Genomic DNA, 19237 nt, shown 5'->3' on the forward strand with positions numbered 1-19237 from the left:
TGGAGGAAATAAACACATTCAAAATCCCTTCCTTCTAGAAAGGAAAAATGGGAGAGAGGTAGCTCCATGAGGATAGTTTACTGAGTTGCTCTTCCCTGGTTTTATCTGCTCTTTGACTAACGTTTTAAATCTTTTCTCTCGATTGTCCTTCAGTGAACTCCAGGCTGGCAATAAAGTTCCACAGACAGAAACCTAAGTCCTCTAACTACAACTCTGTGTCTAAATGAGTGTGAGCAGAGTTGGTTACTCCTGCCCACTTTAAGATATTAGACATAGCCATTTTTCTATGCCTTAAACCCTCAATCTCATATTTTAAACAGAAGGTACAAAAGAGTAATAAGGCATGAACCATCTACCTTTTTTTTTTTTTAATGTTTATTTATTTTTGAGAGGAAGAAACAGAGTGTGAGTGGGAGAGGCGCAGAGAGAGAAGGAGACACACAATCGGAAGCAGGCTCCAGGCTCTGAGCTGTCAGCACAGAGCCCGACATGGGTCTCGAACCCATGAGCAGTGAGATCATGACCTGAGCTGAAGTGGGACGCTTAACTGACTGAGCCACCCAGGCGCCCCATGAATCATCTAGCTTTTAAACAAAGTTAACACAAGCTATAGCAGAACCTTTAACTCTTCAATCCTCTGTGAATCCACCTCCAATATCCCTGGGATATTTAAAGGTGAAACTGGTTGTAAACTCTGGTGTTTTGTCTTAATCCTAGGGCATTAACCTGGACACTTCTCCAAAATCAACCTGTGGGCCCTTGCCATTTTGGCAGCTAGCTCCAGAAAAGACTGGAACTGTATAAACAAAGGCACCAGGATGTAAAACAAGAACAGTAAGGCTCATTTCAGAATAATCAACCATCAACAATGTGTCCTTCAATTAACACAGTTACTTTACGTGTTAAAAAAGCAGGGCCATTGAACTAGCCTCTGAAAAGCCACTATTTTGGCAAAAAATAAGAAATAACTGGGAAGCAGCAACCAATCGACCGAAACTAATTTTTGCTAAGAAAACAGTCATTGCAAAATGCCTTCCTGCTGATAAAACATATTCATCAGGAACATTTTTGGGAATAAGAACGCATTTCTTTCAAATTCCTGCCATCATTCAAAACAGAACAACTACAGAGTCACTTTTCCACACTGATTTCGCTCACACCAGGGACCAAGACCATCAGGAAGAAAAGCGCACAAAGCAAAGAGGCAGGCAATCACACTTCTGGAGGAATCCTGCCCCTGAAGGCCCTACTTCAGATCATTCTTACCCGACTATGCTGGAAGTGAGAGCCCACACCAATTCCAGAAGGAGAGCCTGGGGAAGGAACTGGGGAGGAGTTGGGAGAGGAATGGAGGTTGCCAGTCATTAAGATGCCAATGTCATTATCCATATCATCTGGGAATGGAAGGTCAACAAACATGTCATCTAGAAAGGAGGGAGAAAAAGCACAAAGATTTCAAAAATAATCTATATCCGCAACTTCAACAACATACTGTTTTGTTGGCCCATCACCATTACAAGTGCATGCTGTTAACAACGTGGGAAGATTTAATGTGTGTCTACTGGATGGGAGGTACTGAAAATTGTTTTTTTCATTTTATATTCTGTTCAATGATCTTCTAATGTGAAGTATTAACAGACTGGAGAAATAAAGAACATAAAACAAAACTCCACGCTCTGTAGAGCCTCCAAGGGCACATAAAAAAATGGCAAAACAGCTAAAGAAGCAATTTAATTATTAAACAAAGTTAAAATTGACACCATCCAAGAAAACAGCAGACTCTGTCCATGCATCCAATTAGCATCTAAAATACCAGAGGCTGAATTAATGCATGTTAATAGGTGTGAACTTGCCCTGAAATTGGAGACCTATTCCAAAAGCAGATCAAAGCATGATGTTTTCACTAAGAAATCCTCTCCCACATTATAAAAGTAAGGTACACGCACAACAGAAAATTTGGAAAGAGAAGTATAAAAAGGGAAAACTATCACCCAAAATGCAATTACCGTGAACATTTTTGCTACAATTCTTATTCGCATATCGTTACTCCATTATGATCAGACTGTATATAAAACTTGGTATCCTTTTACCCTCCCCGTTTAACAAGAGTAAATGGTGGTAGGTATTAAGAATTCTTCAAAAACCAATGCAAATGGCTACCTAATACTGCACATTTTACAGTTTATAAGCAGCCGCTGCTTAACAAATGCCTTAATAAAAAACACTGATTAAGAATAATCAAATCAAATAATCAAATAATGGATTCCCCCCGACCGCTAGAGACAGGAGCTACTTCATGCCTAGTGGTCTTCATCCTTCTCCAATCCGATCACCAACTATTTACTGCAAGGGTGGCACCCATGTGCAGGACACTACAACTGGGTATTTTTTTGCCGTTAGTGATAAACAGAACCCTAATTATGCGAGAGAGGGAAATATTTATTTGGGCTCGGTAACAGTGCACACAAATCTTCAAGGCCAGACAGACTGCCCCAACCCCGAATACCCTCTTCACGTTCTCTACGTTGCTTATTGCAACACATGCAGCAGGGCGCCGAGCGCACCCTTTAGCTCTGCTCCTGTGGGAGACCTGGAGCTCTTTCCTTTCGCGCCTTCCACACTCACCATTGTTGGGACTGAACCCGTCTTCGTTGGGATAGTTTGCCGGGGCCACCTGGATGGTTGACGAGGTGGGGAACACCAGTATGTGTGTGCAGGAGGCATCTTGAGGGGTGTTCAGCTGCGACGACTGCATGTTCAGCGCGGTGCTTCGGCCAAATACAGAGCCCATTGTGACAGCGTCTTTCAAAAAGACAGAGAAAGAGAGCGAAGTGTACCAATCCCTTCTGTGCGTCGGTAAGTAACTCCAGAAACAGAGTTACAGGAGAACCTGAACTGGAGAGACAGGAGTCTGACACAACTGCCAGGAGGGATACACATCTGAAGTTCGACCTCACTGTTAAAACAGCTTCCAAGAAATAGACTCTAAGCACAGGGCTGTATAATCCAAGCCTCACTAAACATGGGAAAGGTTAAAACAAAATCAGACTGAGCCCACCAAAAATTTTTTTTCTTAAATTTCTACTCTTGTATTTTAGAAGGGGAGAGAGTGTGTGTGTGTGAATGGGGCACAGGGACAGAGACAGAGAATCCCAAGCAGGCTCCACGCTCCACACCGAGCCCAACACGGGGTTCGATCCTACCATCCTGGGATCACAACCTGAGCTGAAATCAAGAGATACACACTCAACTGACTGAGCCACCCAGGCGCCCCACCGCCAACTATGTTTTAACTACTTACTTAAGTAGTTCTAAAATAGATCTATTTTCTCTTTTCCTGTGGTTGCTCACAATTTATAAAGTTCTCCTAAATAACACAATTCCGTAGACACGGTACCATTCAGCGAATAACTACTATAACTAACATTTATTGAATGCTTACTACGTGCCAGATTCTGTGCCGAACTCCTTATTCACGGACGTCATCTCACTCAGTCATCGTAGCTACCCTGAGGTAGAACTATTATCCCCATTTCATCGTGAGGACACAGAACAAAGACGTTGTGAAATGTGCCCAAGCGGTGCAGGCAACAAGTAGCCTGGGGCCTAATGAGGCCAACACAGGACATCTGCCTCTCACTGGACTGATGACAAATAACATCATCTCACATAACACTACCGGTTTTTATGGGGATGGAATCTCCCATCTGATCAGAGAGAACTGGAGGATAAGAACAGACTAAAAAAAGGTATAAAACTGCTTAGCTAAAAAATTACCAAATTGCTTAGTTGCTAATTTTTTAAAACTTCTGTGGCCACAATCTTCTGGCTATCCACACACTGGGAGTCGCATTTGCTGAGAGCTTACCACGGGCCGGATACTGTGCCAACTCTTCCAGCTCTATTTGCCTCACCATTCCTCCGCAACCACATCAGAAACACTGCAAATATCCTCTGGAGGCTGCTTACAGATTCCGTCAACTATGTGTCTTCAAACACACACTCCAACACGTATCAGGGTGGTGTTCACTTTCGTGGTTTTTGGAGGGTGATCCTCATACACTAACAACAAATTAGGGTCGGGCACCAGTAACTGGCCACGACTCTAAGAGCTCTCAGTCATATCCGGGACTTATGCTGTCTTCCAAACTACGGTCAACAGAGATAACAAAATCACAGACCACTCCCCTTAGAAGAGACCAAATTTTTGAACCCTAAATACAATCTTTTCTCACAAAGATAATAAAGATCTATTCTACACTTTCTGTAGACTTGAAGACAGAATGGACTGAACGGATGTGATAATCTAATTAATGAAAACGGTAAGAGGAGATTTACCTGGCATCACTACAAAGGACCCCTGGGGCTCCATGGCAACCAGGCAGGCACTAAGGATAGAGGGAGAGTCAGCGGCAGAGATCCCACACATCCGGCACACGTCCTTGAGCCGTTTGCTGATTGTCTGTAGTGAACACTCGCCAAGGAGGATACTCCAATCTGAAACCAAATATCACAGTCACACGCAGTCTTTAGAAATTCATCGTGATAGGAGGTTTGAGCGTTTTACCGGATTTGCCTGGTAATTGAATTTCCAGGACTGGGCCCCAAAGGGAATAAGGCTTTACACAGGTTCCCCTCCTCGTTACAAAGAAAATGTTACTTGGCCTCCCTTACACGTCATTAACGAAGACACAAAAGGCCTCCTGTTCTGTATGCTGAAATCATGTCTGAAATGACCTGGGAGAGTCCGGCACAGACCCAAACAGATTTAGGTGCTTCAAATGTTCTTTGAGGATGAGGCCAGTCTGTTCCATCGTTGCTCCTCCTCCTCTTACTCCATGTCTGGTTCTTTCACTGCCCCTATCAGCCCTTTTCATTAGAAGAATGCACAACGGGGGGCAAACCTCAGTTCTGTTTACTGCTGTCTGTTGACTGTTTCCGGGAAAGGCAAGCTGAGCAGAAACAAGGGGAACCCTTCGCAGAAGGCCCCAAAGAGCCGATAAACAATGGGTGTGAGTGAAGCGCTCCAAATGATGTGACACTAATTGTTCAGATTAAAACGCTGGCCTAAGTTTTCTTTCTAGTATTTGTTTACTGCCTTCACCCAAAGGTACTATGTGTACTCAGAGAACTGTAGAGGGTTATGTTACTCCAGGAACGGAAAAGGACTCAGACCTCTCTTTTGACCCCCAACACACATCACATCCCTGTGGCAGCACACTGCCACCCATATCGTGTCCCACCAACGAAAGACTACTCCACCACAGGTTCTCTGCTTTCACATAGTTTTTTCAAAGAAGCTGATCTCCCTGTGAAGAGGTGAAAGGAACAACTTTTTCTTGTTTCTTATTCCTAAAAAACCTCCAACTGAAGTGGCTAAAATAAAAGTGGCCAAGTCATGAAGAATGTATTTTTGAAAATTATAGAAAAATCAAACAGGTGTGAGTTCTGTATTTGAAACCAAGTAAGAAAGGAAAAGCGTTACCTGAATTTTATCACAAACACTGGTGATAAAAAACGGAAATTCACAAAGCTAACTGAAATCTACAGGCTCCCATAGAAATGCAATGTGGTGCGGGCCTTACATCCCCAAAGGGATGAAATACAGATTGGTAAACTGATTTCCTGTACACTAGGCTCTTCTTGGTGTCTTTATCCCTCAAAAGTACATTTTCTCTCAACCTTTTGATGGGATCAGTCACACTTCTATCCCTTTCCCGTAAAAGATAAGAAGAGTGCCCCTTCTAAAAAATTACACAAGGGAAGGCAATGGCCTTCGTAGCTGTCCAAGACAGTCACCAAGTGACTAGACACGGCTACGTTTTTATCCCCTCTTCTCCTTTTCTATTCTATTCTGACTTTTCCCAAGGGTTAAGAGTAGCTCAAACCCTTTAAGAGATAAGATTGACTACAAGGCTGACCAGGAGAGAGGATAGGACTTCTGACAGAAATGAAATGAATCCCCTAATGCATCAGACCTCCAGGCTACTGATAGAAGATTCATTATAAGTATGCTATTCTTTAAAGAATGAAAAGGGTAATATTTTCTACTGGCCTACAGTATAACTAGTAAAAAAAATTTTGCACACAATAGATTCCCAACAGTTACCTAATACTTCTGTAATTTAATACACGTAGAAACTGCCATTAAATCCTGATAGTTCACTGACTAGAGCACTTGCTATAATCCAAGCTGAATCGCGTGAGAGGTTTTATTTCAGGGACTCCACAAATACCTGATATAAATTTCATGCAGAGAAACAATATACGCATTCTAATGCAAGGGTCCGCAAACTATGGTCTGCAGATCAAATCCTGCCTACCGCCTTTTTTTTTTTTTTTTTTTTTTTTTTGCTAAATAAAGTTTTATTGGAACACAGCCAAACCCGTTCACTTAGGTATTATCTATCTATGGCTGCTCTGACTTTACAACGGCAGAGCTGAGAAGCTGCAACGGTGAAAAGCTGGCCTGCAAAGTTGAAAATATTTATTACTTGGCCCTTTCCTTAGAAAGTCTGCTGACTCGGCTCTAATACACCTGCATGCACAAAACCACCAAGCTAATCTGTGCTTTGCTTTTGTGGAGACCTTAGAAGGAAACCTCCCCCATCTCTATGTATGTATTGAACTTCTTATAAATGTGTCATTAATTAATAAGGCTTTAAAAAAATAAGGTAGGCCTATGCATACTGCTCATGCAAAGTAGCTACACCAGCACAGCAAATGAGCTGGGCTCAAAGCCAGACAAGGCTGCTGCCACCGATCAGTTGTGTCGTTAGTTACTTTTAGTGCTCTGTGACTGACTGTTACATTTATGACAGGAAATATTAGCAGTTGGAAGGTATATTTAGGCATGCAACTTAAAAAAAGTCTGCTCTCTTAAGCTTCCAGGCTGAAAAATATCAGACAGTGGCAACGTGAATAAAAGACTATTCCAACTTGCACCTACTTGTCCTTGTAAATCAGGACTGTCTTGCTCTTGTGCAACCAAAACAAAAACACACAGACTATATCACCATCAATCATGAAAAATAATAAAAGAAACCTAAATCGATTCTCCTCTCATCCATCTCTCTTTAAATTTTCATGTTAAAACGGACTTGATCTCACTGACCCAGCACAAAAATACATGTTAGAACTTCAATTTACTATCACTTTTATATTAATACATTCTTTTTTGTCTTATACACTGGAGTTCAAAATTTAAGATTTCTTTGGCAAATGGTTTTGTTGATAATGAAAAGTTTAAAAACTGCTGGTTTATCCTGTCCATTTAAAAGAATCAGGAAATATAAATCTGCTTTATTCTTACTACCATCATTTTCTCCCTCAGCTCAGTTAGGGACATTAGTTCAACCCTTTTCCGTTGTTTCCTGTACTGACTGCTTTAGGAGTCTCTCACCTTTAAGCTCTCCATGGCCAAGCCGCCCAAGTCTGCCGATTACAACTCTCCAGGGTAGGGATGTCATTTGGACAATACCTATGCACCACTCCCATAACTTCTGTAGTCCAATTTTACGTGCAGATACTTTACTCCTCCGTGACCTACAAAAGAAAGAAGTGGGGAAGGGGTCCCCAAATGAGTCAAAGTTATCGCTTAGTAAGACAAAACTCAGAAAATTCCAAAGAACCCACCCATCACACAGCGCCTAGTGCATTTAGACAGGAAAATCAGAAAGACTCATATCTGAGGAAAGGCACAGTATCGATTTATATGTAGCATAAACACGCAGGCTCCTCACCTGTTTGGTAAAGCAATATTTACAATACAAGTTTCTAATAATTCCCCATGGAGGTCAGTGCAGGAAGCCAAAAGCCAGCGCTGGTCATGAGACAGACAGTAGCCCACAAAGAGCACGTTGTACTTCTGGCTCGCCTCCCCAAAAGTTTCTCCCAGCTCCGTCTGCTTATCTTTAATTGGGGCCAATATAAAAGGAGGGGAGTAAAGCTGGATTGGACTGGGTCGCTGAAATCAAAATAAAAGTCAGTGTCAACATAATGCCACTCAAGTCGACATTTCCAACAAAACCCAGAACAGCACTTGAAACCAATAGGGAGTAATGACGATAGACTGCCCCCCCAGCAGTATTATATACGTAAATAATAATGGTAAAACAGAAAACAAAGATTGTGTAAGTGACATCAGCTAGGAAACCCCAATCAGACCAATGCTTCTTTATTAAAACAAATTATTATTTTAGTAAGTAAATTAGCTCAACTTCATTAGTCATCAAGACAGCAAAAATTAAAACCACAATGAGATATCACTATATACCCACCAGAAAGTCAAATAAAAAAGAAAACACTGAGTATCGGTGAGAGTGTGGGGCAACTAGAACTTTCATACACTGATGGTGATGAATCACTTTGGAAAAGTGTTTGACAATATCTGCTAAAGTTAAACACACATACCCTGTGACCCAATCAAATGGATATATATGTTTACCAAAGGACAGGGATTAATCATAATAGCTCCAAATAAAAAATAACCTAAATACCCATCAACAGTAAAATGGAAGATAGACTGTGTTATAGTTATACAATCAGAATATCAAACAGTAAGGAAATGAAAAAACTACCACTACAAGCAACAGCATAGATTAATCTCGACACTGAGTAAAAGAAGTCAGACACAAAAAATATATAAATTATGTGCCTCAATTTACATGAAAGTCAAAACCAGGCAAAACTTTACTGCTTTAAGTGTGAATACTGATTACTGGTAGAATGACTAGAAGGGAACAGGCTTCTTATGTTTTGTTTCTTGTGCTTGTTACAAGCTGTATTTAGTGAAAATTCATCAAGCAGTATACTTATGCTCAGGTACTTTTTAGTGTGTAAATTATACTTGTGTGTGAGTGTGTGTGTGTGTGTACGAGTGATTTAAGAAATGAAAACATTAGCTGTTACCAGTAAGACAAACAATGCAGTTAAACTGTGACAAAATTTAGTTGTCACCATTATTTATAGTTATTATACACATTTCAACAATAAACTAGAGTAGCAGTTAGCAAACTTCTACAAGAAGAGATAGTAAATATTTTAGGCTTTATGGGTCTCTCTTCTTACGAGTATTCTTCTCTTTTTAAAAATGTAATAATCATTCTGGGGCTCCTGGATGGCTCAGTCAGTTAAGTGTCCGACTCTTGATTTCGGCTCGGTCATGATCTCATGGTTCGTGAGATTGAGCCCTGCATCAAGCCTGCTTGGGGTTCTCTCTCTCCCTCTCTCTGCCCCTTTCTCATGACCTCTCTCTCTTTCAAAATAAATAAATAAACATTTTTTAATGTAATAATCATTCTTTTTTTTTTTTTTTAATGTAATAATCATTCTTATCCAGGTCATACAAATACAGGCTACAGGCTTGACTGCAGCTACAGTCATAGTTGCTGACCCCTAAACTATACATCCAAAATAGAGACAAATATAGATATATCATAAAAAATAGTTAATAATGGAATTATAGAATTTTAAAGCTAAAATAAAGACCTGAGACAGAATCTAATCCAATTCCTTCATTTTAGGGATCCAAAACACAGGCCTAGAGATATTCAATAATTTGTTCAAAGTTTCAAAGCTAATCTTATCACTGATCCATTCATTCTCCCTACACCTGGAAAGTCTACTCCTAGGTATTTACCAAGAGAATGGAAAACACTGTAAACACAGACACTTGTGCACAAATGTTCACAGCAGTGTTGTTATTCACGATAGCTAAAAAGTGGGAAAACCCAAGTGTCCATACACCAAAGAATAAATACCCAAAATGTGGTATATCCATACAGTGGAATATTATTTAACCATAAAAAGAAATAAAATACACATGCTGTACCATGGATGAACCTAGAAAACATGCTAAATGAAAGGATCAGACATGAAAGGTTACAGACTATGTTCCGCTCACATACAATGTCCAGAACAGGCAACTCTGCAGAGACAGAATGCAGGCTAGATTCTAAGTTTATAAAGAAAGGCAATACCTCGATTTCTGGAGACAAAAGAAGAAACAAGTAGAAATAAGTTCATTTTTTTTTAATCCTAGAAAACACGAATGGGTGAACTAAAATAGATAAACTGCTCATGAGAATGGAAAAATTAAAACTCAAAAGAATAAACCAACCTAAACAGCCAGAGACAGAAACTGTACACAACCACAGAGTGGAGGTGGCTGTCGGCTAAGCAGCTGCTTCTGATGGGAGCAAGGGACAAGTGTGCTATTAACTATAAAGGCCTCATTTTTTTCCCTAACCTCTTACTTATCCAAGTGAGTTTTTTCAGAAAAATTTTCATCACCAACTAAAATCAGCAGTTTTTGGTGTTTTTGAGTTTTTTTCTGGTGAAGAGGTATTTGCTGGCTTTTATTAACGGGTGATCTTTCATGCAATAAAAGTTGCGGGAACTGATTTTTGAAGGCTCTGATAATGCTAACATCGCCCTGTTCATCCATCTTCAGGATAAAGTGATTAATGAAATAAAAAGAAGTGTACAACTTCTGTCTGGTGCTTTCAAATTCCCCTGGAGGCGCCTATCTGTGGGAAGCAGGTGTAAGAAGATGGAGAGAAAAAGCACTGCGACCAGGGAGGGGAGAGCAAGCTCCTGTAAAAACATGCAGCAGAAAACGAGGGATCCCTGCAGGGTGATCGCACACGCAAACAACTGTGGTAGGAGGGGAGCAAAGAGCCAGGGAAGGGAGAGACTTAGTGATTTAACACACAGATTAGCTTCCAAAAAATAAAGAACAAAATAAACATAGGACAAGTTGAGCACCGCTAAGTAAAAGTGGTAAGTGTGTTGCTGCCTCAGGACCTACATCAAAAAAACACCGAGAGTTCACCGGCCTCTTATCCCCCAAATTTCACAAGTGGAGAGAAGTATCTCCTCTGTTTCAAATTAGGAATCAAAGAAACCTACCACTCTTCATAAAGGCAGAAGGCCAACCAGGCAACCAACCGACCAGGTTTGCACCTCCCGCGTCAGAGTGCTCTTTCCGAAGCTTCTGCTGTGCTACTACCTACCTCTGGGTTCTTGAGGGTCATCTCGATGCTGGCGGCAGGCCCAAATCCCGTGAGGGACTTAATGTGGATCTGTGTGGGCAGAGGGCGCCGGCACTGGCAGTACACCGAAAATGCCATGGACTTCAAGTACTGAATGTAGAAAACTTGTTCGTCCTTCATTGTCTGCAGCATGTACTGGCAAGGCACGATCTACACAAACACAAACAAAACCAGAAACTGGGATCGAATGCGCCAACAGGAAAGCTGGAGGACAAGACGGCATGAATTCTTTGCTGAATGGGGGCAGAGAACTGTAGTTTTGAAATACATAAGGGGCGCCTGGGTAGTTCAGTTGGTGGAGCTGCGACTCTTGATCTCAGGGTTGTGAGTTTGGGACCCACTGGGTGTAGAGATAACTTAAAAACAAAATCTTAAAAACAAGATACAAGAGGGGCATCTGGATCACTCAATTAATTGGTCAAGCGTCCAACTCTTGATCTCAGCTCAGGTCATGATCTCACGGTGTTGTGGGTTCGAGCCCCACGTGGGGCTCTCTCTGAGCTGACTGCACGGAGCCTGCTTAGGATTCCCGCTCTCTCTGTCCCTCACCTGCTCGTGCTTGGTCTCTCTCAAAACAAATAAATAAACTTTAAAAAATCAATTAAGTAAAATAAAATATATAAATGCCAAACATAATATAACTCAATCTTAATTCCTTAGATGGCATAAAATCCTCGAGTACAAAGGTACACCAACAATTGAAGAAGAGGGTGCCATCTTGTCGGTCAGGTTACAGTCACTTAGAAATTACCCTGTTCCTTCGAGGGATAAATTCTCAATTTATTGTTGTCACGCTCCAAACTTTTACAATTTGCTTTTTAATGTAGCTCTCCTTTTTCTCATATACACACATAGTATGCATCGTATCTTCGGGATTATTATCTAAGCATCAGAGACACAAACTTCACAACAATGAAAAACAATCAATCTGTTCTGGTAACTAATTTCGATATTTTAATTCTGTTAAGATGGCTTTAGTGAAAGTGACAGTAAAACAAAACCCAAACACCCAAGGCATCATTTTTCACCTATTATCAAAATCCTATACAATTATTGCACTATACAGCCGGCAAGGCTGTAGTGAAAGAGGCATGCTCACTCAGTGCTAAAGGGAATGTAAGTAAGTGTAACTTTCTTGGAAAGGAAGCCGGCATTATTTACAGGAATCTATAGGTCTAAGAATCCACTTTAAGAAATGACCCAAACTGTGAAAAAGAGATTACACAGAAAGATGTTTGTTATAGCTTTGTTTATAATGTGAAAGATAGAAACAAATTAAATATCTAACTGTATGGTAATAATTAAATATGGAGAATATGCAGTCATTACAAACGCTGCTTGGGAGAATTTTCAGTAACATAGAAAAGTATTCAGGAATAATGTTAAGTATAAAAGGACTAAAAATAATACTAAAAGTATGATCTCAATTCTATAAACTGACATACACAAAAAAAAGGCTAAAAATACACCAAAATGGTGATGGTGGCTTAATCTAAAGGTAGAATTATGAACATCATTTCCTTTACAGCTTTATGTACTTCCAATGAAAAAGAAACCACAGACCTGTATTTACTTTCATAAAAACAACAACAAAAGCTAAAAATAAAGTTGCAGGCAGTTACCTGGAGAATGAAAGAATTTCTCATATGTTCGGGTAAATTATCCAGCATCTCCGTGTAGCAGCGCATCAAACTCAACAGCCAAAAGTTTCCGGAAGTGGAGTCTTCGTCTGCAGTGTAGGTGAAGGGGTCCACCATGTAAATGACCACAGCTGGAGGATAGGCTTGGCTGTCTGCAGAGTCGGGTTCAGTGGGAATTCCTATTCTTTCCCTTTCGGTGACACTGCGGAGAGAGTCACTTATGAGATGCACAAATAAATATAAATTACACAAAATACATCAACTCCCGAGGACACTGACCCCCTGGACAATGATTACAGATCGAATGTAGCATTGATATGTTTCATATTATCCAAATGAAGGCAAACCAAGCCCGTTAGCACCAAGAGAGACAGGAAATGACAATATACGACTCCTTTAAATGGGAGATCTCTTTTTCGACTCCTTCTTTTCCTTGGGGCCACATTCTAAAAAGATGTTTTATACTACTATTAATGTGAGTGGTAACAGCTTACTAATACTATATTATGTTCATATAATAATAGTATTAACAGTACCAGCTTCCTATGAAGCTAATAAGCTTAACAACAGTAAGTTCACACGGAGTCTTGGATTTCTTAACACTGGAGCCACAGACTGACAGTCGTAAGTTCCCTTTGGGAAGGAGGGAAATAGGGCGCTTCACGAGGCTTAGAGATGCAGGAGGTGAGGAGGGGCGTGGGGTGCAGAAGAGCAGGGACGGGGCCCAAGCCGAAGCCACACACCATCCACCGGCGAGCAGCGTACCTTTCTTGTCCATCCTGTGAGGGCTGAGAGGAGCTCTGCCCGGGCTCCGGGTCTCCGCCACAGCCTGCGCTCCCTTGCGTTCTGTCTGCAGAACCGGCCCCGCTGCTGGGGTTCTGCCCTCCGGCGCTAGCACTGAATCCTGAAGAAGAGGTAGTGCTGATCTGGTTAACAACGGGGGCGGGGGCGGGGGCGGAGGCGGAGACCGGCGGCACAGAGGACCCAGAGGCCGAGCTGCCTGCCGCGGGGTTCCCGGAACTGCTGCTGGAGGTGGGGTTGAACGCGCTGCCGGCTGAGGGTGCTGCCGATCCTGAATTTGAAGCTAGAGGCCCAGCGTTCCCGGGGGTGGCTTGTCCCTGTGCTGCTGCTGGTGGGGACTGGTACTTAGGTGGTATCAGCAGGCTGCCATCGAGCTGCAGAGTGGCTAGATAAGGTGCTGAAAGAGTACACGCAGAGAGGGGACGTCAGCGACACTCCGCGGCGTCAGACCCAATCAGCAAGTAGAACGGTCACGGTTTCAGAAAATTACGTTTTCAGGCTGTGATGCGCTGACTATGACACCCAAGATGCTATCTCCACGCTGGAGCATAGGCTTATATACTCTGCAAATGTGGAGCTGAACACGGGGCTACGTGTGACAGTTCTGGTGAAGAGGCTTACTTGAAAACAAAGAGAAAATTAACCTTTCGGACTGAATCTGTCTGCCTTCACCGCAAGCCGCGAGGCCGGGGTCTCTTCCGGAGCCATCACGGCGTATACCACGCTCCTATGCACAGCGTGCTTTAGAAGCTTCCAAGACTCTCTTGGGAGTGCGGGTTTAACTTAAGCAGTTAATACCAAGTCCTGCCGCTAAGTTTTCAACATGTGGTGTAAATTAGATATGACTTCTTTAGGCAACTTTAAATTGCTTTTAAAGAATGTTGTGCACGTAAAAATGAGCGTTTAACGACCCAGAACGCAGAAATTAGACCTAAACAAATACGGTAATGGAACACCAACATTACCTGAGATAAAAGCAGCAGAATGCTGCTTCCCAAAGGGTGGCAATCTGCTATTTTACTTCTCAGATTCTACTTTGCCAAACAAATTCCCATTTACCTAGGTGATGGCGGCAAACTTGCGCATAAAGTTTGAGTCTGGAATGATTGTCATTCTCCTCGCTGCTCCACGGCTGGTTAAACCACTCGCTCACAAGCTCATCCGTCAGCTTCTGTGCCACAGTCTTTCCCACGCGCATGATCCCATCTCGTAGCACTTTGCAGATGGGCTTGTGCTGCCCAAGCCGACACATCTACACCACAAACAAGACCGTTACTTACAACAGGAACCACGCCTGTGCTGGGGGGGGGGGGGGGGGGGAACAATGACATTCTCTACCACGCACGCGGAAGTACCTCGCGTTTTCTTTTCGCATTAACACAAGCACCCAAACCCACGTTCTGAGCTGGTCCTTTTTGCTCGTTAGAATGTGTGCTGAAACTCCTATCTGCCTCTCCAAAACCTGGACTGGGCCCCTCTCAAGAAAAATAAATGTTTCTTCACCCAGCCAGTTCCTCCTGCACAAGGGAAGGTCGCTGAGTACTACCTGATTGCTAATGGCCAAATAAAGAATTAACCAGATTCCTGCCTACTAAGGCTGACTGGGACATATGTCCGCTAAAACCTCTTAAGTAATCCCGACTCATAATGTTTTCCCATAAGATAACATTAAAATTTTATGGGCCATCTGTTACACTGTTACAGACATTTGGAGATCACCAAGAGCAGAGGCCACTGAAGCAGGGGATATGCTGATCACTTTTTAAAAGTAAATAGTTGTTTTAAGCACAATGAGATTCTGTTGTTAATCTCTGGCACATTAAATGGACACTTGCAGCCAAGAATTAATACAACACACCTGCGAAAAGTAAGCTACTTAACTATCTATTCAACAACAGGAGAGCCCATATCATCCCTTATTACAGCTGATAACTGAAGGCCTAACTCAGGCCCTACAAAACCCTCTGGCATACACCCTCGTAACCAGGGACACACTATGACCAAACGAGCAGTCCTAATAAAGTCATTAGGATCTAAAAAGATCCCTCGATCCTTTTATGTTTTGTAACTTCTGTTGAAGGCTTCGTTCAAGAGAAGGGCCGTGCTTTTAAACAAAAATTGCTTACACAAGTTTTCTGTGTTACGGTCCTTACGATTTAATATTATTACACATCCACGGACCAGGCACTGTGTAGAAATTACTAGATCTGAGGGTTTCCTCCAGGGGCTTAACTGATGCCATCACCTCAGACATTACCATCTCCTCACTTCTTTGTAGCAAGACATAAGCTCACTATTTCATGTGCACCCATCCATTTCTAAATAGCGAATGTTCTGTTATGACATATTTTTGAAATTCAACTTGGCATCATATTTAACAAACACCCTTGTAATGTTTATACTATGCCTGTCACAGCTCTTCAAAAATACTAATTTCATTTAATCTTGCCAAAAAAAAAAGATATTAGAAGTATAAGGTACAAAGAATTTAGTGTATGTATACTCTGGCTGAAAAAATGTGGAACTTACTCTTCAAGATACACATGATCCTAATTTTTCAAAAGCAATAGTATTTCATGTAATAAATACACAAAATTATCTACCTGGCTTTTAAATTATTATGGTTATTATTAACCTGTATCAAAATTTTAGTATTAAGATGAACGTAGTGTTTAAATACATAACACGCAACAGGGACATGATTCATTAAACTCGTCTTTTGACACAGAAATCTTCAAGCTAAACATTTTCATACTGTTTTCAGGAACACCCCCCACCCCCCCCCCCAGCCCCCCAGCCCTGCCCACAAAGAGATATGCTTTCTTTTTGTAAAGGCCATCTTCTGAACAGCCAGAACGCCCGCCCCTGGTAAGCAACACTCTTAAACTCAAGCACATAAATCAGGAAAAAACAGCTGACAGAATTGTACATGGTGTGGTAAGGCCAGTAGAGCAAAGTCTTCTAAATCTACCAAAATGTAAAGCACAGATGGGAAAAGCAATTGACTTCCGGGAAAACTGGCCAACTTAATTCTCTCCTCCATCCTCCAACTATCTGCAAATTGCCTTTGAGATCTCCTTTGAAGATACTTGCTCTTTAAAACTCAGCCACAGCTAGAAACAATCTGAGGACTCATGTCCCAAAAGCGATTTTCGGGTCGTTCTCACCTCATATACAGCGCTCAAGTCCCTGAAGAAAGTTTTGGCTCCTTCGAGCAAGGCCTCGTTTTCTGGACACACCACAATATAGGCAACATCCCGGTGGCCCCCATATGGGTCCAACAGCAGCCTCTCCCAAAATGGCAAGGAGAACGGCGAGATGGTGAGGAAGTCCTTGTCATAGCCTACCAGCAGGGTGGGGATGGGCAAAGGCTCAGGAGATTCTTCGGAACCTGTAACGACAGCGCAGTTCAGGAGGGTGCTTCCCATAACCGGGACACCTTAGAAGGTCCCCGCTGCGTTAGTATTAGTTCTGGCATCAGAAGTTTCCTTGCAGGTTCGCAGCGTAACTCTCAACAGTACTCTTCAAATCCTCTAATTATATGGCTCCTGATGAAGGACCTAACTTAAATGAGTCAGAACATGCTTACAGAGGTTCGAGAAGATCAGAGGGCAGACTAGAACAAGTTAAAGTTAGTTTTCCAAGCAGCACTACATCGTTTCCTTTAAGCATGATAATCCCAGCTCTGAAGAAGTTGACAGAACTAATTCAGAAGTTCATCCAGATGAAAATACAATGAAGATCAGGAAGATGAGGAAAATCTAATGGATACTCTACTTTCCTCATTTTCCATCATTTTCCTCATTGAGCTTGTGTCTGCCAAGGATGCTAAGAAAACGTAACTCCAAACTGACTTTAGGAAAGAAAAGAGATTATAAAGCTTAACAGTCGTGAGAAAAAAGATGCTATTTTGTCAGTGAGGCGAGGACTTGGCAGTGACTAAAGCCGGTTCCTACGGCAACAACCTGCGAAGGGACTGAAAGAGGGAAGAGGTTCTACCGTAGGTCCCCCGTCCTGCCATCTTGTGGAACTGCTGCCAGGTTAGCGGTCCCTGCACATGCTGGATATTCTCCCAGGTCCTGCCCGTGCGCTTCTTCTGGATGGCGTCTTGGAGAAAGGGCTGCAGAGACAGCAGCATACGGACCACATCTTGGGAGGAGAGCATACTGATGTCCAGCACTGGAAGAGAAGGGACACGGAAAGGAACAGAAATCGTAAGGGGGGATCGACACCGTCCTCTTTCCTGCCCTAATTCTGGACTGGAGTTACGGCCCATGACAAAGATAGCGCTGGTGGCACGTTCTACTTTTACTAGATTCTAAAATGCTAGACTTACCTGGCAACAGTAAAGGTATTTTATTATTATCAAGTAATTTATAATTTATTACTGGAAATAATAAAAGGAGAAGTACGTCACTCTATATTCAAGAGGTTAACTGTACAACTGCTCTGACGTAAAAAGATGGATAGAACTGCTCTTTCAAATCGTATGAACCGGTTTCCAAGGTTCCATAAGAAACCCTGTAAAAGTTTCTTAACTCTCGTATTACTTTTATTTACAAACACCAATGTTCCGGATGTGTTAAGTGGGGGGAAAAAACCTACACAGAAGCTTTTAAAAAACTGTTAAAAACGCTCCTACTGTAAAATATTTTCACAAAACACTGAGTGCACGAAAGAGAACGGCGACCTTGCATGCAGGCAGAGGCACAGGGCACCATGGCGAAGGCAATGCCAGGACGAGAGGCCATCCACCCAGAGGAGGGTGGGACTCAGGGCTTCAGAACAAACATTCTTCCTACTAGGAGGAGGGGCTCTTAACAGAGAATCCGAGAAACCTCTCAAACTCTATGCAAAACCCTGCACGCACGTACAAATGTGTACTCTTTCCCAGGGAGGAAGGTCCACCACGCTCATCAAATTCTCAGAAAGATCCGATGAAAGAGCTCATCAAGTCTGAGAGGTGACCAGCTGTGAACCCACACGGCTGCATACCTAAAGACCTTCCCTTACTCTTCCTTTTCTAGCTGACTAGGAAAGGGACACGGTTGGAAATCTAAGATTTACCTACCCACTAAATCTGAAACACAGGGTGCTTAAGACATTTTGAGGTGTATCTCCTAAATCAAACACAAGTGGCAAACCTAAATTTCCAACACCTCCCCCAAGAGCCGGGAGGCCCGGCGAGTGTGGGCTCGGAGCCACGTTCCTGCACAGACAGCCCTGTCGGAGCGGTCGGACAGCCGCCCCCTTCCCCCGGCTCTGCTCGCTCTCTCCTCACTCGGCTCTGCTGCTTGCCTGACAACGGAGCCATGGCCACTGCCTTCATCTTCGAGCCTGTGCTGCCTTTTTTCCTTATAGTAAAGAAAAAAGTACTTCTTGTACCCACAGCTCTATCAAAAGTTGGAAAATGACAGACTAAGAGAACCACACATTAGAGAAAAATAAAAGCAGACGCACTTCCATGGGGCTATTCCTGTGCACACGGAACAGAAAGCGTGCCGTGCGAGACAATCGAGGGCGCTGCTGTCTGCAGACCCGGCTCCCGCACCGTTCACTTCCATCAGCTGTCGGGTACTTTCCAGCTTCTGACTTTGAAGCCCACACCTCCCCTGCAACAAAATCTGCTATTTTTCATATCCAAAGATGACAGTACTGATCCACCCACAGAATGCTTTTCTGTCTGAAGGCTACTGTCTAGTAAAAGGAACCACCCAAGATAATCACCCACATTTTTGTAGG

General features: G+C 42.5%; 1 protein-coding gene across 2 annotated transcripts in view; it reads right to left on the bottom strand.

Moving 5' to 3' along the window:
* MED13L (mediator complex subunit 13L) overlaps positions 1-19237 on the bottom strand; it is a 301950-nt gene that overhangs the window by 6394 nt on the left and 276319 nt on the right. For both annotated transcript variants that reach the window (XM_027044335.2, XM_027044334.2), the window contains exons 18-28: positions 17495-17674; positions 16663-16886; positions 14555-14747; positions 13460-13892; positions 12677-12896; positions 11016-11204; positions 7743-7966; positions 7403-7545; positions 4339-4497; positions 2626-2802; positions 1267-1424 (exon numbers count right to left, since the gene is read on the bottom strand). In XM_027044335.2, coding sequence (XP_026900136.2) covers positions 1267-1424; positions 2626-2802; positions 4339-4497; positions 7403-7545; positions 7743-7966; positions 11016-11204; positions 12677-12896; positions 13460-13892; positions 14555-14747; positions 16663-16886; positions 17495-17674 — 2300 coding nt within the window. The remainder of the gene's footprint in view (positions 1-1266; positions 1425-2625; positions 2803-4338; positions 4498-7402; positions 7546-7742; positions 7967-11015; positions 11205-12676; positions 12897-13459; positions 13893-14554; positions 14748-16662; positions 16887-17494; positions 17675-19237) is intronic.

The sequence above is a fragment of the Acinonyx jubatus genome, chromosome D3 (genome assembly GCF_027475565.1).
Source record: "Acinonyx jubatus isolate Ajub_Pintada_27869175 chromosome D3, VMU_Ajub_asm_v1.0, whole genome shotgun sequence".
NCBI lineage: Eukaryota > Metazoa > Chordata > Mammalia > Carnivora > Felidae > Acinonyx > Acinonyx jubatus.